This window comes from Salmo salar, chromosome 22 (genome assembly GCF_965601325.2).
Source record: "Salmo salar chromosome 22, fSalSal1, whole genome shotgun sequence".
NCBI classification, from domain to species: domain Eukaryota; kingdom Metazoa; phylum Chordata; class Actinopteri; order Salmoniformes; family Salmonidae; genus Salmo; species Salmo salar.
In genome coordinates, this window is record NC_138312.1 from 5,919,471 (window position 1) to 5,943,408 (window position 23,938).

Sequence of the window (23,938 nt, forward strand, 5' to 3'; positions counted from 1 at the left end):
GAGGGCATCTAGTTTAGATTGAAGGACGGCCGGGGTGTTAAGTTTAGGTCACCTAACAGTACAAACTCTGAAGATAAATGGGGGGCGATTCATTCACATATGGTGTCCAGGGCACAGCTGGGGGTTGAGGGGGGTCTATAACAAGCGGCAACAGTGAGAGACTTATTTCTGGAAAGGTGGATTTTTAAAAGTAGAAGCTCGTACTGTTTGGGCACAGACCTGGATAGCATGACAGAACTCTGCAGACTATCTCTGTAGTAGATTGCATCTCTACCCCCTTTGGCAGTTCTATCTTGGCGGAAAATGTTGTAGTTGGGGATGGATATTTCAGAATTTTTGGTGGCCTTCCTAAGCCAGGATTCAGACACGGCTAGGACATCAGGGTTGGCGGAGTTTGCTAAAGCAGTGAATAAAACAAACTTTGGGAGGAGGCTTCTGATGTTAACATGCGTGAAACCAAGGCTTTTACGGTTACAGAAGTCAACAAATGATAGCGCCTGGGGAGTAGGTGTAGTACTGGGGGCTACAGGGCCTAGGTTAACCTCTACATCACCAGAGGAACAGAGGAGTCGGACAAGGGTACGGCTAAAGGCTATAAGAACTGGTTGTCTAGTGCATTCGAAACAGAGAATTAAAGGAGCCAATTTCTGGGCATGGTAGAATAGATTCAAGGCATAATGTACTGTACAGACAAGGGTATGGTAGGATGTGAGTACAGTGGAGGTAAACCTATGCGTTGGGTGACGATGAGAGAGGTTGTCTCTGGAGGCGTCAGTTAACCTAGGTGAGATTTCCACGTGTGTGGGGTGGGACAAAAGAGCCATCTAAGGCATTTTGAGCGGGACTGAGGGCTCTACAGTGAAATAAAACAATGAAGATTGCATGGCTTTTTATGGAGATTGCATGGCTGTGTGCTCGATTTTATACACCTGTCAGCAACAGGTGTGGCTGAAATATGCTGAATCCACTCATTTGAAAGGGGTGTCCACATATTTTTGTATATAGGGTGTATGTAGATGCTGGAGATAACTAATATAAGGTTGAAAAGTTGTCGAGTTGCACTTTAAGGTTTAATCATAGGCTGGCTATTTCAACCAATTCCAGGTCACTAAGGGTATACGCCATAACATTTCTACATGCATGCTAATGTGAATAATGTACGAGATGTATCATATAGGCTATGTAGTAGTAGGAATTAAATTGAGAGATTTTTTATTTATTTGAAGCTATCCATTTGAAGTTGCTTGATAGTGTAACTCTGAAGAGTGGTCAGCCAAGCCACTTTATGCTGATTGGTTCTTGTTCTCAGAAGTTGAAAATCTATATAATAATACTGTAAGCCACTTAACTGCAGGGAAACTATGCAGATTTTCTTAATTTTAGGTTCGCTGACTAAATTATTTTCAGCTGTTGTTTTGCATTTTTGTTTATTTTATCTTCAACTGCATATCTCATGACCCACTGCCCTGTTTTCCCCAACTTCCCAACTAAAACCATTTTTTTTTTTTTTAATCCTGTCAAATAATGCAAGGTATACTGTTTTTATACCAGCCGATTCTGGGTTCATGGTTGGCCTATCACAACATTGAATTTTAAAGAGAAAGCAAGTGCCGTGATGATCCCATAGGAAATAAGCAGTGTTGGGGAGTTGAAAGGAAAAACTCCCTAAATAGGAAAAATCCATGAGAGTAACCAGACTTCAAAGAGGGAGCCCCACAGAAATGACTCAATCTCAAGGGGAAGCCCATCCTCAGATTTTCAGAACTGCTGGTCAATTCCTGGGGCTATTCAATCAATTTTAATATTTGGCAATCTTTTGCTGGTCTAGCAAAATCATTTCCCCCATTTATCTTCATTGTGGTTAATGACTGCACTTCAGGATGTATCTAGTGCCCTGATGCTTCATTTCAATTTCTAGGTTGTGTGCAATAGTATATAGCCTAATTCAAGAGCCCATAGTGGAAAGGACCAAATGAAAATAGGACGCCTGAGGAATAAATTAAGTGCTCTATTCAATCAGATCCGCTTTCATACATCAGCATAGCGGTTGTTTTGGCAGTGTCAAAGGTGAGCTGCGTTAGAGCTGTCAAATCCAAAAGCAGCTCCTGGCATTATACCTAAAGGGGACATTGCCATTGGCTGCACGGAGTCGCATTAATAAGAGCAATCCCATGCAGCCTTGTTCACAAGTTCGAACAGTGGAATGTGACTTGTAGGCCTAATCTACTCCTCAGTTAGGTTGATAGAAATCCTCATTCATTATTTCAAATTTAAGCGTCATTTCTATATAGCCTACAATTTCTCATTCTGAACGTCTAATGCGAGCAGGGCGGTGTGGCTTAATGATCAAGAGCAGCTTCTCACCAATTTGGCAGCTCCAATGCAGTTACACCTTCGACACTGCCAAAACATCAGCTATGCGGGTGTTGGCTATCCGGTTAATGCTTGATCTGATTGAATCTTCTTTGGCTGCATTTACACAGGCAGCCCATTTCAGACATTTTTCCCACTAATTGTTCTTTTGACCAATTGCTGATCTGATTGGTCGAAAAACCAATTAGTGAAAAACAGAATTGGGCTGCAAGTGCCTGTGTAAATGCAGCCTTTGTGAGGTGTAGTGCAATTTCTGTCAACTAAATAAGTAGCCTGTTTTAATTCAACATTAAATAATGCTTATCAGACTAAGTAAAAATGTGGTCCAGTGTGGCTCAGTTGGTAGAGTTGGTGTTTGCAACGCTAGGGTTGTGGGTTCGTTTCCCATGGGGGACCAGTACGGAGAAAAAAATGTATGCATTCACTACTGTAAGTCGCTCTGGATAAAGGCGTCTGCTAAATGACTTAAATGTATGCGGGAGTGTTTAACTCTGTCAGACAAACCACTCGTTACAAAAACAAAACAGGACAATTTGCAACTGATAAAACTTTTATTTCACTTTAAATTGTCTTTTACACTTTCCTGATAACATGTAGGGTGAAACTAGAACTGTTTTAAAAGACATACAAATCTAGTATTACGTCAATAACCAGGGGCTGTTTTTTTTGTGTATTTTTGTTTTAATGCTATTCTAAATTTTCACAACCACGTGCGCGCTAGGCAATATAAACCATCACAGAAGCAAACTTTAGGCAGAATACTGGTCAGTAAAAACAATGCAATTGGAGATACCAGATATACAGACAGGCTCGGTTCCACATTCACTACTGCATTTTTTTTAATTAAGCGTAGAATAACTGCCATTTATTCAGCTAAGGGGGAGATTTTTCTTCAGTGCATGAAACATTGTCTTCAGCAAGACTGAACCAGATGAATTCAACACCTAAGTGGAATGTTATGGTGATGACAAAGAATTGTGACACTGAGTGAATTCAGCTACTTCTACAAGTTCCTTGCGCTACTCCACAATCTAACCCATCCACTGACCGCATTCCACTACAATATGGTCTCCTCTGATAGACCCTTAAGTCTGGAGATAAACAAAAGCATCAATGCCATCTCTGACTATGACACAACTTACATTAGGGGACTTGCTTACACACTCTTCGTGGGCAAGAGCATGCATTCTCTTAGATATCGTTTCCTTTATGAAATGATATCAAACTTTTGACTGGTCAGTTTGGACTGTCAGCATAAGGCCTTCAAGATAGGCTTTAATAACCAATATGTAAAAGTTCAACGTAAAACAGCTTTAAGGTGTTTCTTTGCAAGCAGGTTAACAACAAAATTTAAGACAGATTTAAATGTACTTTAAAAGGGTTTACAATTTACAGTTTTGAACCAATGTGCGAGTCATTATTACGCAAAGCAAAAAAGTAACATTTAAGAACAAAATAGTATCATTATACTAATGTCAAACAGCACCTTTGTCAACTGTTCTAGTACATAACATTAGGAGAATGCTCCGGTTTGTTCATTTTTTTTTTATAACATCTTGAAGGTAGACTCAGCGAAATGACGTCGATGCAGAAAGTAAACAGCATAGTGGGTCTATTTCCGCAACTAAGAGCGTTGAAGTGGGAGCTCAACTTTTACTCTGTTTTGGTCTCGTACCTACCACACTAACAATGTGAAGCAAACCCGTGCGCATGCACAGATACTGTGTGACCGTGTAAGACCAAAGTCTTGCGTCTTGCTCATCTCAATATCTGCAGTGCTGCGTGTGGCAACGTTACTTCGATGAGTCTACCTTTAATGTTAGGTTCTAATGGAATGTTTTTTTCTTCTTCTTCAGCTGGACATGCATTCAATGGCAAAACCTAGGGTCCCTTGTATTCATTTTAGTTCCAGATCCAAAATAAAATATACAATACACAGCAATATGCATGTTAGTCAGTGTCACAATACAACCTCTTCTACCATTCTCTATGAGGCCACAGCAGAATTGCACTGCTACATACAGTACTGAATTTTAGCGACCAGAATTTATTTGTGATTCTGTAGAGAAAAACTAAGCATCACAGTGTTTGTTGAAAATAAACGGACAGTTTAATGACCTTTTTGAATAAAAACCAGCAATCGCCAGTACACTAGCAAAGCAAAAAAGGATACTATAAATGCATATCTTGCTAGGTGAAAGAACATATCTTTATGAAATGTTAGGAGAGAATCAAAGGGGGGGGGGGTTGAATGGCCTTGCCACTCAACTGGGTAAATGTATTTTTCTTTTATCCTCACAAAACAATACTCTGCTTGTTAACAACTGAGCATATCTGAGAAAGGGCACAACTGGTAGGTCAGGTACAATTCATGCTGCTTGTCATACAGAAAGGGAGGGGGCTGGATGGAGCAGGGATGTATGGGCTGTATATGTGTAAAAGAAGAGTGGGTGGATTAACAGTGATGTGCAACGCCTTTAGTTCTCCCCTTCGCCGGCATCCCCCTCGTCACCCTGGTTTTCTGATGTCCACAGCTGCAGAGGGGGAAAAAACAAAAAAAACATTGGATTCATGCATTCAGTTCCAAGTCTATCGAACGATAATGCATGACATTGGCAAGGTGCATATTGGTGGTAAGCACTTACAGTGAGGTTGTCCCTTAGTAGCTGCATGATCAAGGTGCTGTCTTTGTAAGAGTCCTCGTTCAAGGTGTCAAGCTCAGCGATCGCTTCGTCGAAAGCCTATAGGGAAAACAGGTATATGGAAGGGGGTAAAAACATGTTTTTTTTTTTTTTATAAGGCTCAGAATACTACAACCTAAAATGCCTCCAAAACACTTTAAACGCATTACCCCTAAAAGGGCATACCAATTGACAAAGCTTGGTACTCCAGATGACAAACCACCATCACAACAGTTATTTTTCATTTAAATATTTGGCAAACGCCAACAGCACAAGCACCGGTGTTAACGAGCAGGTTTGTGTAAAAAAAAGCTGGAGGGGCGTGTTTGCACTCCGTATTGATACAGAATGAGCCTTTTTAGGCGTCCGAATCACACAGGCACTGCAGTGTGATAGTGGAACGTGTGTGAAAGAGTATAACGGTGCCCCACCGCCTTCGCCAAACTGCAGGCCTGCTCGGGGGAGTTCAGGATCTCGTAATAGAAGACGGAAAAGTTGAGAGCGAGGCCCAGCCTGATGGGGTGTGTCGGCTGCATGTCCTTCTTGCTGATGTCAAATGCCTCCTGGTAGGCCTGCTGGGAGTTCTCCACTGTGGCTGTGATGGGGAGAGAAGAGGCCCAATGAATAAACACCATTCACTCATCATGCTTTTGTTGAAGAGAATTAATGTTTAATTTCACTGAGCATCTCCTGTATAATGGATGCTGATTGAACATTGTCTAGATATTATGTACTGTGGACATCAAATCAGGCCAGTGATGATCCCACTTAAGCCTTAAAAAGCAGTGCAAGCAGCAGATTATAAAAATGTAGGTTTTACTTATTTCCATGATAATCAGAGGCTGAGGAAAAGTGGCCAATTAACGATTATGGGTTCTTGGCAACAGTGTGACTCGGAAGCTTCCTCACAGAACAGAGATCTACTTACTCTTCTTTGAGTCTCCAGATGCCACCTCAGACAGATATCTGTAGTAGTCACCTTTCATTTTAAGATAGAACACCTTGCTTTCTGCCTGAGTTGCATTGGCAATGAGGTAATTGTCGAGGAGTGCCTAAAACCAAGAAAAGGGGTTGATTGGGTGTCAGTCAACTCCACTCTTTCAACACACAGGACCAACCAAAAATAGATTCTCTGCAACCTTGCTTTGGTGTCAAATTCATTCCAGCTCACATTCATGCTAAATGAAAAATGCTTGTTGTGTAAATAGGCCATTTTCCCTGTACAATTTCCACTTCCAACCACATTCCCAAATTGCCTGGACTCTAAATGAATGTAACTCTAGCCCCAGTGTCACATTATATCACCCCGTCCCCATAGCATCAAGGGACTCCTTTAAAAGCGATGGGGGCACAGACTAGCAAGCTCTCGCTCACCAGCACATCCTTGCAGATGTCCTGCAGCTCGGCCTCAATCTTCTCGCGGTATTCACGGGCCATCTGCTGCTTCTTCTCGTTGCCCTCGGTCTTCTGCTCGATGCTGGAGATGACGCGCCAGGAGGAGCGACGCGCCCCCACCACATTCTTGTAGGCCACCGACAGCAGGTTGCGCTCCTCGTTGGAGAGCTCGCCGCCCTGCTCCGTCACCGCTTTCATCGCCGCCGCCATGTCGTCATAGCGTTCGGCCTGCTCGGCCAGCTTAGCCTTCTGTACCAGGTCGTTCTTGTCCATGTCGAGGCTGTGAAATGGCACAGAGTTATTGTGGTCATAGTCACACCAAGCAACAGTTATTAGTAGTGTTAGAAAGTATGAGGTTACCCATTCTACAATCCTAGTACTGTGGACCCAAGGGGATGAACATTTTTGATCTAGTCGTATACTAACAGACCCGATTAGATGCATCTGGTGTGCTTGTGCTGGGCTAGAACATTAATGTGCACCTCTGTGGGTCCTGAAAAGTTTTATAATGTTCTGATGTTATTAATCCATTTTATCATGTAGCCTATTGAATACTCAGTAATTAGGCGTAATAAAATGTCTAACAAACCAATAGCCTATTAGCACAGACATCTCTCTCAGCTAAGGGAGGGCCTCATTTCTGACTGATAATGATTATGATTTTTAAATATGCAGTAATATACGGATATAAAGACAACCCGATAGCATGTCCAGAAATGTCTGTGTGTCCGGTTGCGGTCAATTCCATTTCAATTCAGTTAATTCTGGAAGTAAACTGAAAAGCAAGTTTACTTGACTGAATTTAAATGTTACTGACCCAAAACCTGCAAGTGTTCTTCAAATGGAAAATTACTGAGTATTCAATAGGATACATGATCAAATTCATTAATAAACATCATAAAACTTTTCAGATACCAGTCAGGAATTACTCCCTTACATGCAAACCACAGTGACCACATTCCGTGCGCGACCGTTGCAAAATAATTGTACCAGTCAAAAGTTTGGACATGTAAGTCCTTACTCAGCACTGTCAACTCTTTATTCAACACTTTTATAAGCCATAAAATACATATTCTTCCTACTTCCACTCGTGCTACAACCAGCACTGCAGCTGTAACGAATGAGTAGGAAAGTGTATCGATAGGCTTGCGTTTTTATTAGCGGCTTGGTTATTTTTTAATATCCAGGAATATTTCACTTTCTCTGTTCACAACATGAATTTGTGGTGCGTGAGTTGTCATCAGCTAGAAGATGGTGTCCCTTTTTGGGCAGTGTCAGCAGAGGAAAGGGAGAGCGGCAGGACGTTGAGGCAGACCCTCAGTCAGATGCAGGCACCATCAGCCCAGTAAAATAAAATAAGCAAATGATTTAAATGTATGCTCAATCAGCTGTGAATCACAAGTAATACAATGACTGATCTATTACCGCTGTGATCATATAACTCAGTTTTAAATTTACTTTTTTTTGGGGGGGGGGTACAATGCATTGGGAGGGCAATTCAAGCAAAGCCAATGTGCGGTGATAACGTATTGAGCCTATAGCCCACTGCACAAACCTCATTGCTACAGTACTGTTTTTAATAGGTTAGTGTTGCATAGACTTAAATGTTTTAAGTCACGTTAAAGAAAATCTGAGCAGTAGATCTCGGGGTTGCATTTTTGACTCAGAAAGTGATCTTGAAAAGGTTAGTGACACCTGACCTAAACTATATCAAAACTAATTTGACACATAGATGTAGTAATAATAGGATGTAGCCTGAAGACCAGATTACAGTTACAATATTCTGATGGGTGACAATAGTATTAATTGCCTTGTGATTGAAGAGATTACAGCGCAGTGTGGGTAATTGACAAGGAAAGGAGCTTCAGTTTACCAAAAAGCAACTTAAAATAATTCTTCATGCAGGCAAACTTTTTGATTTCCAAACCAGAAAAGAGCAGGTTAAGGTTTCTAAAACATGTGCATTTGCCAAACAACTTAAAGGAAAAATCCACTCAAAACCACCCATTCCTTTAATTTACAGTGTTAATGGGTAAGGGGGATACCTAGTCAGTTGAATGTCTGAACGCATTCAACTGAAATGTGTCTTCCGCATTTAACCCAACCCCTCTGAAGCAGATGTGCGGAGGGCTGCCTTAATCGACATCCACGTCTTCGGCGCCCAGGGAACAGTGGGTTAACTGCCTTGCTCAGGGGCAGAATGACAGATTTTTACCTTGTCAGCTCGGGCCCAAAGCTGTGAGAACAATATGTTTTGTGAACAGATTTTTCATTTTGCCGTTATAATAAGGTTGGTAGCAACATGGAAAATCACTTTTTGAAATCTGTTGAAGCTCAAGTCGACAACAAAATCCACAATGCAATGCTCGCTCTATGGGCTGGCTGGCTAGGTAGCTATCAAACGTAACTACACAAAATAATACCAAAGACAATATCAGTTAGTGTAGCTTTAGGCAATTTTACAGCTATCAAATTAGGAGTCTACAATCTCACCATGTTCAACCAGCAGATCGACGTGCCTTACAGAGGAGGCTAACATTCACAACGGCAGATATACTTTTGAGGAGATGGGAAACGTTGCCCATGCTACGTCAACGGGCCGCGCAGTGCATTCTGGGGAATTCTGGGACAAGAAGCACTCTCCTCCAAGGAGTGAATGGGAATCTATTGGTTACTAGCGCAAAAACCCAACATTAGCACAAATTTTGGCAACAAAATTAAAAATCTTTACCGAGATATGAGAAAAAGTACTCGCTATCTGTAGTATCGTATAGCTTTGGAATGGTGACATTACGTACTTTCGAGGAAAAAAAGCCACGTTTCTCAACATATACACTGACTTTGAGAAGGGATTAAGCGACGATTGAACGCGATTGGTCGACAGTCTGCTGGGTGGGGCATTACACGTTCCTTCATTCATTGGATTCCTATCTTCTTTCTATAACATGTCTTTGGCAAAAGCACCATGCACTATAGGCAGACAAATAGGAAAAATGTGCGACACCCTCCATTAAATTACACATTTGAGGTAAGAATATCGCAAAAATAAGATCAATGGCTCATTCGAGAGAAGACATCCTCCCGAGTTATGACATCAGCCAGTATTTTAATCTGACATGTATGATAGACGTATTCCTTTTGACTTCCAGTGTGACTATCACCGTGCTACGCCATACCGGCTGGATTTCTGCCTTAGCGAACGCCAATAACTCAGACACACATGAAATGATCCAGGGAATAGATTGAACATCAAATCAGAGATGCAAAAACACAAAATAACATTCAAAATGGGCGAACTAGGGCTAGGCGATATGGCCAAAATCTCATATCCCGATATACAGTTGAAGTCAGAAGTTTACATACACTAAGGTTGGAGTCATTAAAACTCGTTTTTCAACCACTCCACAAATTTCTTGTTAACAGACTATAGTTTTGGCAAATCTCCCTTGTGCATGACAAGTCATTTTTCCAGCAATTGTTTACAGACAGATTATTTCACTGTATCACAATTAACGTGGGTCAGAAGTTTAAATACACTAAGTTGACTGTGCCTTTAAACAGCTTGGAAAATTCCCGAAAATTATGTCATGGCTTTAGAAGCTTCTGATAGGCTAATTGACATCATTTGAGTCAATTGGAGGTGTACCTGTGGATGTATTTCAAGGCCTACCTTCAAACTCAGTGCCTCTTTACTTGACATCATGGGAAAATCAAAAAGGTACCACGTTCAACTGTACAAACAATAGTCCGCAAGTATAAACACCATGGGACCACGCAGCCGTCATTCTGCTCAGGAAGGCGTTCTGTCTCCTAGAGATGAATGTACTTTGATGCGAAAAGTGCAAGTCAATCCCAGAACAACAAAGGACCTTGTGAAGATGCTGGAGGAAACAGGTACAAAAGTATCTATATCCACAGTAAAACGAGTCCTATATCGACATAAACTGAAAGGCCGCTCAGCAATGAAGAAGCCACTGCTCCAAAACCACCATAAAAAAGACAGACTATGGTTTGCAACTGCACATGGGGACAAAGATTGTACTTATTGGAGAAATGTCCTCTGGTCTGATGAAACAAAAATAGAACTGTTTGGCCATAATGACCATCGTTATGTTTGGAGGAAAAAGTGGAATGCTTGCAAGCCGAAGAACACCATCCAAACCGTGAAGCACGGGGGTGGCAGCATCATGTTGTGGGGGGGCTTTGCTGCAAGAGGGACTGGTGCACTTCACAAAATAGATGGCATCATGAGAGGGGAAAATGATGTGGATATATTGAAGCAACATCTCAAGACATCAGTCAGGAAGTTAAAGCTTGGTCGCAAGCATACTTCCAAAGTTGTGGCAAAATGGCTTAAGGACAACGAAGTCAAGGTATTAGAGTGGCCATCACAAAGCCCTGACCTCAATCCTATAGAAAAGTTATATGCAGGGTATATGCAGCAGTTTGGGCCGCCTGGCTCGTTGTGAACTAATTTGCCGTAATTATGACATAACATTGCACAACCTTCAATGTAACAGGAATATTTAGACTTATGGATGCCACCCATTAGATAAAATATGGAACAGTTCCGTATTTCACTGAAAGAATAAACATTTTGTTTTCGAAATGATAGTTTCCGGATTTGAAGATATTAATGACCTAAGGCTCGTATTTCTGTGTTATTATGCTATAATTAAGTATTTGATAAAGCAGTCTGACTGAGCAGTGGTAAGCAGCAGCAGGCTCGTAAGCATTCATTCAAACAGGACTTTCGTGCATTTGCCAGCAGCTCTTCGCTGTGCTTCAAGCATTGAGCCGTTTATGACTTCAAGCCTATCAACTCCCGAGCTAGTGATTGGGGTGCGCGCTATTAGCGTTTCAATCGGTGACGTCACTAGCTCTGAGACCTTGCAGAGCAAGGGGAACAACTACTTCAAAGGCCGCGGCTTTTGTGGAGCGATGGGTAACAATGCTTCGAGGGTAGCTGTTGTCGATGTGTTCCTGGTTCGAGCCCAGGTAGGGGCGAGGAGAGGGACGGAAGCTATACTGTTACACTGGCAATACTACAGTGCCTATAAGAACATCCAATAGTCAAAGGTATATGAAATACAAATGGTATAGAGAGAAAAAGTCCTATAATAACTACAACCTAAAACTTCTTACCTGGGAATATTGAAGACTCATGTTAAAAGGAACCACCAGCTTTCATATGTTCTCATGTTCTGAGCAAGGAACTTAACCTGTTTAGGATAGGGGGCAGTATTGACACGGCTGGATAAAAAACGTACCCGATTTAATCTGGTTACCACTCCTACCCAGTAACTAGAATATGCATATACTTATTACATATGGATAGAAAACACCCTAAAGTTTCTAAAACTGTTTGAATGGTGTCTGTGAGTATAACAGAACTCATTTGGCAGGCAAAACCCTGAGACATTTTCTGACAGGAAGTGGATACCTGATGTGTTGAATTACCTTTAAGCCTATGCCATTGAAACACACAGGGGCTGATTAATGTTTTGGCACTTCCTATTGCTTCCACTAGATGTCACCAGCCTTTACAAAGTGTTTTGAATCTTCTACTATGAGATCTGACCGAACAAGAGCCTTGGAACGGTGATGGCCGATTAGACTCTGGCGCGCGAGGTCATGTTGGGTACCCTCGTTCCAAAACGTTTTAAAAGAGAATGCATTCGTCCACCTTGAATATTATTCATGTTCTGGTTAAAAAAAGGCCCTAATGATTTATGCTATACAACGTTTGACATGTTTGAACGAACGTAAATATATTTTTTCCCCTCGTTCATGACGAGAAGTCCGGCTGGCTTAGATCATGTGCTAACAACACGGATCTTTTTGGATATAAATGATGAGCTTTTTTGAACAAAATTACATTCGTTATGGACCTGGGATTCCGGGAAGTGACATCTGATGAAGAGAATCAAAGGTAATGGATTATTTACATAGTATTTTCGATTTTAGATCTCTCCAACATGGCCGTTTGTCTGTATAGCAAAGCATATTTTTCTGGGCGCAGTGCTCAGATTATTGCAAAGTGTGATTTCCCAGTAAGGTTCTTTTTAAATCTGGCAAGTTGATTGCGTTCAAGAGATGTAAATCTATAATTCTTTAAATGACAATATAATATTTTACCAATGTTTTCTAATTTTAATTATTTAATTTGTGGTGTTGACTTGACTGCCGGTTATTGGAGGGAAACGATTTCCTCAACATCAATGCCATAGTAAAACGCTGTTTTTGGATATAAATATGAACTTGATAGAACTAAAAATGCATGCATTGTCTAACATAATGTCCTAGGAGTGTCATCTGATGGAGATTGTAAAAGGTTAGTGCATCATTTTAGCTGGTTTTATGGTTTTGGTGACCCTGTCTTTGAATTGACAAAACATTACACACAGCTATTGTCAATGTACTCTCCTAACATAATATAACTTTATGCTTTCGCCGTAAAACCTTTTTGAAATCGGACAACGTGGTTAGATTAAGGAGATGTTTATCTTTCAAAGGGTGTAAGATAGTTGTATGTTTGAAAAATTTGAATTTTGACATTTATTTGGTTTCAAATTTGCCGCTCTTGAAATGCACCTGCTGTTGATAGGGTGCACCACGGGTGGCACGCTAGCGTCCCACATAGCCCCAAGAAGTTAAGTTCTTCGGCGGAGGGGGCAGTATTCGGAAGTTTGGATGACTGAGGTGCCCAAAGTAAACTACCTGCTACTCAGGCCTAGAAGCTAGGATATGCATATAATTGTTAGTATTTGATAGAAAACACTGAAGTTTCTAAAACTGTTTGAATGATGTCTGAGTACAACGGAACTTATTTGGCAGGTGAAACCCCGAGGACAAACCATCCAGGATTTTTTTGTTGTTGAGGTCACTCTCTTTTCAATGGGTTATCTATGGGGATCTAGATTTCTAAGGCACTTGCTTGCAGTTCCTATCGCTTCCACTGGATGTCAACAGTCTTTAGAAATTGGTTGATGTTTTTCCTTTGAGAAATGAAGAAGTAGCCCTGTTCAGAACGAGGGTCGAGTCTAGTGTACGGTTGTGGTTGGGGCGTGTGACCTGAAAGCGCGCTCCACTTTGTTTTTATCCGCTATTGAACGCAGTTTATCCCGTCGTAGATTTTATCGATTATTTCTGTAAAAAAAATACCTAAAGTTGAATTAGGAAAGTTGTTTGAAATGTTTGGGCAAAGATTACAGGTAATTTATTAGATATTTTGTAGTCGTGTTGCGCGAGTTGGAACCGGTGTTTTTCTGGATCAAACGCGCCAAATAAATGGACATTTTGGAGATATAACAACAGAATTTATCGAACAAAAGGACCATTTGTGATGTTTATGGGAAATATTGGAGTGCAAACAGAAGAAGCTCTTCAAAGGTAAGGCATGAATTATATTGTTATTTCTGAGTTTTGTGTCACGTCTGGCAGGATGAAATACGATTGTCTGTGTTTGTTTGATGGGGTGCTGTCCTCAGATAATCGCATGGTTTGCTTTCGCCGTAAAGCCTTTTTGAAATCTGACACCGTGGCTAGATTAACCTGTTAGGGCTAGGGGGCAGTATTTGCACGGCTGGATAAAAAAAATGTACCCGATTTAATCTGGTTACTAATCCTACCCAGTAACTAGAATATGCATATACTTATTATATATGGATAGAAAACACTCTAAAGTTTCTAAAACTGTTTGAATGGTGTCTGTGAGTATAACAGAACTCATTTGGCAGGCAAAACCCAGACATTTTCTGACAGGAAGTAGATACCTGATGTGTTGTATTACCTTTAAACCTATCCCATTGAAAAACACAGGGGCTGAGGAATATTTTGGCACTTCCTATTGCTTCCACTAGATGTCACCAGCCTTTACAAAGTGTTTTGAGTCTTCTGGAGGGAGATCTGACCGAACAAGAGCCATGGAACGATGATGGCCCATTAGACACCTGGCGCGCGAGTTCATGTTGGGTACCCTCGTTCCAATACGTTATAAAAGAGTATGCATTCGTCCACCTTGAATATTATTCATGTTCTGGTTAAAAAAGGCCCTAATGATTTATGCTATACAACGTTTGACATGTTTGAACGAACGTAAATATATTTTTTCCCCTCGTTCATGACGAGAAGTCCGGCTGGCTTAGATCATGTGCTAACAAGACGGAGATTTTTGGACATAAATGATGAGCTTTTTTGAACAAAACTACATTCGTTATGGACCTGTGATACCTGGAAGTGACATCTGATGAAGAGAATCAAAGGTAATGGATTATTTACATAGTATTTTCGATTTTAGATCTCCCCAACATGACGTCTAGTCTGTATCGCAACGTGTATTTTTCTGGGCGCAGTGCTCAGATTATTGCAAAGTGTGATTTCCCAGTAAGGTTATTTTTAAATCTGGCAAGTTGATTGCGTTCAAGAGATGTAAATCTATAATTCTTTAAATGACAATATAATATTTTACCAATGTTTTCTAATTTTAATTATTTAATTTGTGACGCTGACTTGACTGCCGGTTATTGGAGGGAAACGATTTCCTCAACATCAATGCCATAGTAAAACGCTGTTTTTGGATATAAATATGAACTTGATAGAACTAAAAATGCATGCATTGTCTAACAATGTCCTAGGAGTGTCATCTGATGGAGATTGTAAAAGGTTAGTGCATCATTTTAGCTGGTTTTATGGTTTTGGTGACCCTGTCTTTGAATTGACAAAACATTACACACAACTCTTGTAAATGTACTGTCCTAACATACTCTAAATTTATGCTTTCGCCGTAAAACCTTTTTGAAATCGTAAAACGTGGTTAGATTAAGGAGATGTTTATCTTTCAAAGGGTGTAAAATAGTTGTATGTTTGAAAAATTGGAATTTTGACATTTATTTGGATTCAAATTTGCCGCTCTTGAAATGCACCTGCTGTTGACGGAGTGCACCACGGGGGGGACGCTAGCGTCCCACCTAGCCCATAGAGGTTAACAAGAAGTCAAGCTTTAATTTGAAATATTGCATGTGTATTTTCACGAATTTTTTATATTTACGATTCTGTAGTTTGAAATTCGCGCTCCGCAATTTCACTGGATGTTGGCCAGGTGGGACGCTACCGTCCCACGTACCCTAGAGAGATTAACAGTTTTTACAGTCATTTTTTTAACCTGTTTGGGATAGGGGGCAGTATTTTCACGGCCTGATAAAAAGCGTACCCGATTTAATCTGGTTATTACTCCTGCCCAGAAACTAGAATATGTATCAGTAGATTTGGATAGAAAACACCCTAAAGTTTCTAAAACTGTTTGAATGGTGTCCGTGTATAACAGAACTCATATGGCAGGCCAAAACCTGAGAAGATTCTATATGGGAAGTGCCCTGTCTGACCATTTCTTGGCCTTCTGTAGCCTCTTTATCGAAAATACAGGATCTCTGCTGTACCGTGACATTTTCTAAGGCCTTCATTGGCTCTCAGAAGGCGCCAGAACGTTGAATGATAACTCTGCAGTCTCTGGGCGAAAAACAGTATGGGTTTTGGAGAGTGGTACTTCTGAGAACAATGACACTGGCGCGGGCGTGCATGTGATGACTCCATTTTCTTATTTCAGTGTTTGAACGGATACAACGTCTCCCGGTTGGAATATTATCGCTATTTTACGAGACAAATCGCATAAAAATTGATTGGATATAACTATGGATTATTTGGAACCAAAACAACATTTGTTGTTGAAGTAGAAGTCCTGGGAGTGCATTCTGATGAAGAACAGCAAAGGTAATCCAATTTTTCTTATAGTAAATCTGAGTTTGGTGAGTACCAAACTTGGTGGGTGTCAAAATAGCTAGCCTGTGATGGCCGGGCTATCTACTCAGAATATTGCAAAATGTGCTTTCACCGAAAAGCTATTTTAAAATTGGACACCGCGATTGCATAAAGGAGTTCTGTATCTATAATTCTTAAAATATTTGTTTTGTTTTTTGTGAACGTTTATCGTGAGTAATTTAGTAAATTCACCGGAAGTGTTCGGTGGGAATGCTAGTTCTGAACGTCACATGCTAATGTAAAAAGCTGGTTTTTGATATAAATATGAACTTGATTGAACAAAACATGCATGTATTGTGTAACATAATGTCCTAGGGTTGTCATCTGATGAAGATCATCAAAGGTTAGTGCTGCATTTAGCTGTGGTTTTGGTTTTTGTGACATATGCTAGCTTGAAAAATGGGTGTCTGATTATTTCTGGCTGGATACTCTGCTGACATAATCTAATGTTTTGCTTTCGTTGTAAAGCCTTTTTGAAATCGGACAGTGTGGTTAGATAAAGGAGAGTTGTCTTTAAAATGGTGTAAAATAGTAATATGTTTGAAAAAAATGGACGTTTTCGGATTTGAGGAATTTGTAATTCGCGCCACGCCCTATCATTGGATATTGGAGCGGTGTTCCGCTAGCGTAACGTCTAGATGTAAGAGGTTAACCTGTTATGGCTAGGGGGCAGTATTTTCACAGCCGGATAAAAAACGTACCCGATTTAATCTGATTATTACTCCTGCCCAGAAACTAGAATATGCATATAATTATTAGCTTTGGATAGAAAACACTCCAAAGTTTCTAAAACTGTTTGAATGGTGTCTGTGAGTATAACAGAACTCATTTGGCAGGCCAAAACCTGAGAAGATTCCATGCAGGAAGTGGCCTGTCTGACAATTTCTTGCCCTTCTTGATTATCTCTATCCATTACAGAGGATCTCTGCTGTTACGTGACACTTCCTACGGCTCCCATGGGCTCTCAGAAGGCGGCAAAAAGCTGAATCGTGGCTTTGCAGGCTCTGGTTGAAAAAAAGTAGCGCGTTTGGGTAGTGGCTGGTTACAGTACTGTGAGACTCAGGCGCGTGCCCGCGTCAACAGAATGCTTTGTTTTCTTTCGTCTGTTTACCTAAACGCAGATTCCCGGTCGGAATATTATCGCTTTTTTACGAGAAAAAATGCATAAAAATTGATTTTAAACAGCGGTTGACATGCTTCGAAGTACGGTAATGGAATATTTAGAAATCTTTTGTCACGAATTGTGCCATGCTCGTGACCCTTATTTACACTTCGGATAGTGTCTTGAACGCACGAACAAAACGCCGCTATTTGGATATAACGATGGATTATTTTGGACCAAACCAACATTTGAACTTGAAGTAGCAGTCCTGGGAGTGCATTCTGACGAAGACAACAAAGGTAATCAAACTTTTGTAATAGTAAATCGGAGTTTGGTCAGGGCTAAACTTGGTCGGTGTCTAAATGGCTAGCCGTGATGGCTGGGCTATCTACTGAGAATATTGCAAAATGTGCTTTCACCTTAAAGCTATTTTAAAATCGGACATATCGAGTGCATAGAGGAGTTCTGTATCTATAATTCTTAAAATAATTGTTATGTTTTTTGTGAACATTTATCGTGAGTAATTTAGTAAATTCACCGGATGTTTGCTAGTTCTGAACGTCACATGCTAATGTAAAAAAGCTGGTTTTTGATATAAATATGAACTTGATTGAACAAAACATGCATGTATTGTATAACATAATGTCCTAGGGTTGTCATCTGATGAAGATCATCAAAGGTTAGTGCTGCATTTAGCTGTGGTTTTGTTTTTTGTGACATTATATGCTAGCTTGAAAAATGGGTGTCTGATTATTTCTGGCTGGGTACTCGGCTGACATAATCTAATGTTTTGCTTTCGTTGTAAAGCCTTTTTGAAATCGGACGGTGTGGTTAGATTAACGAGAGTCTTGTCTTTAAAATGCTGTAAAATAGTCATATGTTTGAAAAATGGAAGTTTTCGGATTTTAGAGGAGTTTGTATTTCGCGCCACGCCCATCATTGGATATTGGAGCAGGTGTTCCGCTAGCGGAACGTCTAGATGTAAGAGGTTAAAATGGTGTAAAATAGTCATATGTTTGAAAAATTGAAGTTTTTGCATTTTTGAGGTATTTGTAATTCGCGCCACTCTATACCATTCATTCATATACCATTATACTCTATACGTTCCGTTAGCGGAACGTCTGTCCCTAACAGGTTTTAATTGGTGCGTGCTTATTAAGAACTGGAATAGGTGGTTTCATAAATTCGTCAAGTGCAGTGTCGGGTTTCTCATTACACACCACAGACTAGCAAATATTCTTTACGTCAACATATGAATCACAAAACTTATTGTATGACCTCTTATACACTATATTAGGCCCAGCCTTTGGAACTTTGGTTTTCCTAGATATGGCTACTATATTGTGATCACTACATCCTATGGATTTGGATACTGCTTTAAAGCAAATATCTGCAGCGTTAGTAAAAATGTGATCAACACATGTTGATGATTTAATTCCTGTGCTGTTTCTAACTACCCTGGTAGGTTGACTGACAACCTGATGCAAGTTGCAGGCACTGGTTACAGTTTTACGTTTTTTCCTGAGTGGGCAGCTTGATAAGAGCCAGTCAATATTTAAAATCACCCAGAAAATATATTTCTCTGTTAATATCAAACTCAGCAAAAAAAGTAATGTCCCTTTTTCAGGACCCTGTCTTTCAAAGATAATTCGCAAAAATCCAAATAACTTCACAGCTCTTCACTGTAAAGGGTTTAAACACTGTTTCCCATGCTTGTTCAATGAACCATAAAGAATTAATGAACATGCATCTGTGGAACGGTCGTTAAGACACTAACAGCTTACAGACGGTAGGCAATTAAGGTCACAATTATGAAAACTTAGGACACTAAAGAGGCCTTTCTACTGACTCTGAAAAACACCAAAAGAAAGATGCCCAGGGTCCCTGCTTATCTGTGTGAACGTGCCTTAGACATGCTGCAAGGAGGCATGAGGACTGCAAATGTGGCCAGGGCAATAAATTGCAATGTCCGTACTGTGAGACGCCTAAGACCGCTACAGTGAGACAGGACGGACAGCTGATCATCCACGCAGTGGCAGACCACGTGTAACACCTGCACAGGATTGGTACATCCAAACATCACACCTGCGGGACAGGTACAGGATGGCAACAACTGCCCGAGTTACACCAGGAACACACAATCCCTCCATCAGTGCTCAGACTGTCTGCAATAGGCTGAGAGAGGCTGGACTGAGGGCTTGTAGGCCTGTTGTAAGGAAGGTCATCACCAGACATGACGGGCAACAACGTCGCCTATGGGTACAAACCCACCGTCGCTGGACCAGACAGGACTGGCAAAAACTTCTCTTCACTGACGAGTCACGGTTTTGTCTCACCAGGGGTGATGGTCAGATTTGCGTTTATCGTCGAAGGAATGAGCATTACACAGAGGCCTGTACTCTGGAGCGGGATCGATTTGGAGGTGGAGGGTCCGTCATGGTCTGGGGCGGTGTGTCACAGAATCATCGAACTGAGCTTGTCGTCATTGTCGGCAATCTCAACGCTGTCCGTTACAGGGAAGACATCCTCCTCCCTCATGTGGTACCCTTCCTGCAGGCTCAACCTAACATGACCCTCCAGCATGACAATGCCACCAGCCATACTGTTCGTTTTGTGAGTGATTTCCTGCAAGACAGGGATGTCAGTGTTCTGCCATGGCCAGCGAAGAGCCCGGACCTCAATCCCATTGCGCACGTCTGGTACCTGTTGCATCGGAGGGTGAGGGCTAGGGCCATTCCCCCCAGAAATATCCGGGAACATGCAGGTGCCCTGGTGGAAGAGTGGGGTAACATCTCACAGCAAGAACTGGCAAATCTGGTGCAGTCCATGAGGAGGAGATGCACTGCAGTATTTAATGCAGCTGGTGGCCACACCAGATACTGACTGTTACTTTTGATTTTGACCCCCCCTTTGTTCAGGGACACATTATTTCATTTCTGATAATCACATGTCTGTGGAACTTGTTCAGTTTATGTCGCAGTTGTTGAATCTTATGTTCATACAAATATTTACACATGTTAAGTTTGCTGAAAATAAACAGTTGACAGTGAGGACGGTTCTTTTTTTGCTGAGTTTACATTATCACGCATTTCACACATTTTATACAGATACTGACTGTTAGGACTTGGTGGTCTATAGCAGCTTCCCACAAGAATTGGCTTAGGTGAGGCAGATGAACGTGTAGCCATATTACTTCAACTGTATTTAACATTAGATCCTCTAAGCTTTACAGGAATGTGGTTCTGAATATAGACAGCAACACCACCTCCGTTGCTATTTCTGTCTTTTCGGTAGATGTTATAACCATGTATTGCTACCACTATCATCAAATGTATTATCTAAGTGAGTTTCAGAGATAGAATATGAATGTCATCTGTTACAGATTAATTCTAAATAAATCACCAACAGTGTCACCAGCAAAGCACCCCCGCACCTCCTCCACCCTGCTTCACGGTAGTAACCACACATGCGGAGATCATCCGTTCACCTACTCTGCGTCTCACAAAGCCACAGCAGCCACAGCATTACACCACCGGTGTAATGTCCGTTACTCGTGTTTTTTGGCCCAAGCAAGTCTCTTCCTCTTATTGGTTTCCTTTAGTATTGGTTTCTTCGCAGCAATTCAATCATTAAGGCCTGATTCACGCAGTCTCCTCTGAACAGTTGATGTTGAGATGTGTCTGTTCCTTGAAATCTGTGAAGAATTTATTTGGGGTGCAATTTCTGAGGCTGGTAACGCCAATGAACTTATCCTCTGCAGCAGAGGTAACTCTGGGTCTTCCTTTCCTGTGGCAGTCCTCATGAAAGCCAGTTTCATCATAGCGCTTGATGGTTTTTGCGATTGCACTTGAAGAAACTTTCAAAGTTCATGAAATGTTCTGTATTGACGACCTTTATGTCTTAAAGAAAGGAGAGAAAGAAGTGATCTCATCTTTGTTGTTGGGAGTGCCAGGGGGGAGGGCTTGGTGTATGTGTGTAAATGGGAAGGTGCACAGCACACAAGGAGCCAAGACACAAAACGACAACATGAGAACAAACGCTCATCAAAAAAGAAAGTTATTCTTGTGATACAGGCATTTGATTGAATTAATTTGATATATTGCCTAGCCCGGCTGGCGCCACATTGTAAATAAGAATTTGTTGTTAACTGACTTGCCTAGGTAAATAAAGGTCATAAAAAAAACTGTATAAATATACCTTTGAACACTTTCAGCATTTTTCTATGGTGAGAGGCAAGGAACCCCTTTCTCTGGGACAGTAACACAAATTCAATGTTATAAAGAAAATATTGTCTACACCGGAACGGCTAAATAATGCTGATATAGGACAATATAAGATCAGCTTGGTAAATGTTAGGTATTATATTTGAGCAAACTTGGTAATTATGATTGGCCACAACTAAAAAAAAATCCAATATTGTGGTTTTCTGATCATTTATCTTGAAAACACGACATTCTTAGAAATGTCGATTTGTCCCATTGGGGCTCTAGAAAGTTTAAGCCATAATCAGAATACTTTCTTTTTCTAAACAACCATTATAGGAAATTAACCATATAACTTTTACGTGAAACCCAGCTCTAGACGCAAGGTATGTTTTCAAAGGACATACATCCCTAAAACATAACGTAAAGTAGTGCCAACGCAGCAGGTGATCTTAGCTTTATTGTTTAACCAATGTATTATTATAGTTATACGGCTCGTGGCCATGTTATCTCAAGTCAATTTCGACTGAGATAAAGTCGGATTTGCTCACAATGGCTGTGTCACTTGCGCCAGTTGAGATAAGTTTATTTTAAAAACCTGGTATACTATGACAGTATGGTATCCTACATTACCAAGGCTGTCTTAATTGTCACTGTGTTTCACTATCGCTACAATTTCCTCCAACATAACCATCTTTCGATCGTTAGCAAATACTCGCTAACTAGTTATGATCACGGATGTCAAATTTAACGTCCATGGCGGAAATACTGCAGCATTGCGCTATAAAATCGGTAGCCAACCTAATCGCTAAAGCGCTAGCTTGCTAGATTCCAGTCCGGCATTGAAGATGGAGCTGGAGAGCTAGTAACGCCCTCTCTGTCGCATTCCCTTGCGGAATTTTAATATGAAAGCTGCCGTTAGCAAACCAGCTAACGTTATCTAGCAACAGTTCTAGTTATCGAATGCTACCAATGAGTTGGATATACTTAACGATAATTTAATAAGTAGCCTTTAAGCACCAGTGTCATCGCAAAAACCTGTGCATTGCGGTCCATTCACTTGTAAAATTAGCTGGAGATAGCGTCAAGTTAGCATTAGCTTGGTGGCGCTGGTAAGGTAGCTACTGTAAGTCTTGATTTCACGACGACCAGGCAGGTAACATTATTAGCCTTGCAAAAAAAAAAATGTAATAGTCTTCTGTGGATATATACATCGGCATTACGGTACAATTTTGGATTTTGATTCATATTTCCCAGGGCAGATCTGAGATCTCCCCTACGTGGTTTACAATAACCTAATTCCTAGCTAGCTTGTGAGCTCTAGCTCGCTATTCAATCACACGTCTCGGCCTAAATCCTTGTACCCAGCCCCAATAGGCACCTTCCGCAACAGATAGCGATTGGAGAGATTGTTGTGTTATTATGAACCCACAATTACCGATCTTACCCAGGAGATAATAATATAATCGAACTTATGCAAGTGAACTCACATTTAGCTTGTATTTTGAATCCTGCTTTTTCTCTAAACGATGGGAGTACCAAGCTGTCCTCCGTTCGCTGCTTGGGATTTTCAGGGCAGTACCACTTCCGCCTGCGCTAACACTTCCGCTTCCTCTAAACTCCACCCCTCCCCCCGCCAGTATCTATGGTAACAGCACTCCGGGGTTTCCTAAGCATTTTGCAGGGTAGTTGACGTAATAAAGAGTATGCGATCCACTATGCGATGACGTAAGTGGTCACCATAGTTACTGTCTTCAAGCGATTGCTTACAGTCACGTAAAGTGTAAATCATAGACCACAGATGTTGAGACAGGATAGTCTGGCTGTACTGTTTATATAAAGTTGCAGGAGCGCAACTTTATATAAAAAAGAAAATAATAAAAATAAGAGAGAGAAGGAGAAATAAAACAAAAGGAATTCTAGGCCTCTCTTAATCATTCACAGAAGTAAAAAATAGTACATCTCAAGTCATGGGTACAAATGTTTAACACCAGTGTTTGCAATGCACTGTATCCATGACCTATGAGGGGTTCCCACAAGATGGCCAAGCTGCAAAGTCAAAATTGTCTACAGTGGCTTGCGAAAGTATTCACCCACCGTATTTTGTTGCCTTACAACCTGGATTTTTGGGGGGGGGGTTGTATCATTTGACTTACACAACATGCCTATCAATTTGAAGATGCAAAATATTTTTTATTGTGAAACAAACAAGAAATAACACAAAAAAACAGAAAACGTGCGTAAGTATTCACCCCCCCCCCAAAGTCAATACTTTGTAGAGCCACCTATTGCAGCAATTACAGCTGCAAGTCTCTTGGGGTATGTCTCTATAAGCTTGGCACATCTAGCCACTGGGATTTTTGCCCATT

At 40.9% G+C, this 23,938-nt stretch overlaps 1 protein-coding gene across 1 annotated transcript; it reads right to left on the reverse strand.

Moving 5' to 3' along the window:
* Window positions 1–4,460: 4,460 nt before the first annotated feature.
* On the reverse strand, window positions 4,461–23,200 carry LOC106582657 (14-3-3 protein beta/alpha-1). The gene is made up of 6 exons (XM_045705814.2): window positions 23,060–23,200; window positions 6,429–6,729; window positions 5,983–6,106; window positions 5,486–5,649; window positions 5,019–5,114; window positions 4,461–4,907 (listed from the first exon to the last, which is right to left on the reverse strand). Exons 2-6 carry the CDS (start codon window positions 6,720–6,722, stop codon window positions 4,851–4,853), a joined length of 735 nt encoding a protein of 244 aa, XP_045561770.1. The 5' UTR covers window positions 6,723–6,729; window positions 23,060–23,200; the 3' UTR covers window positions 4,461–4,850.
* Window positions 23,201–23,938: the final 738 nt, after the last annotated feature.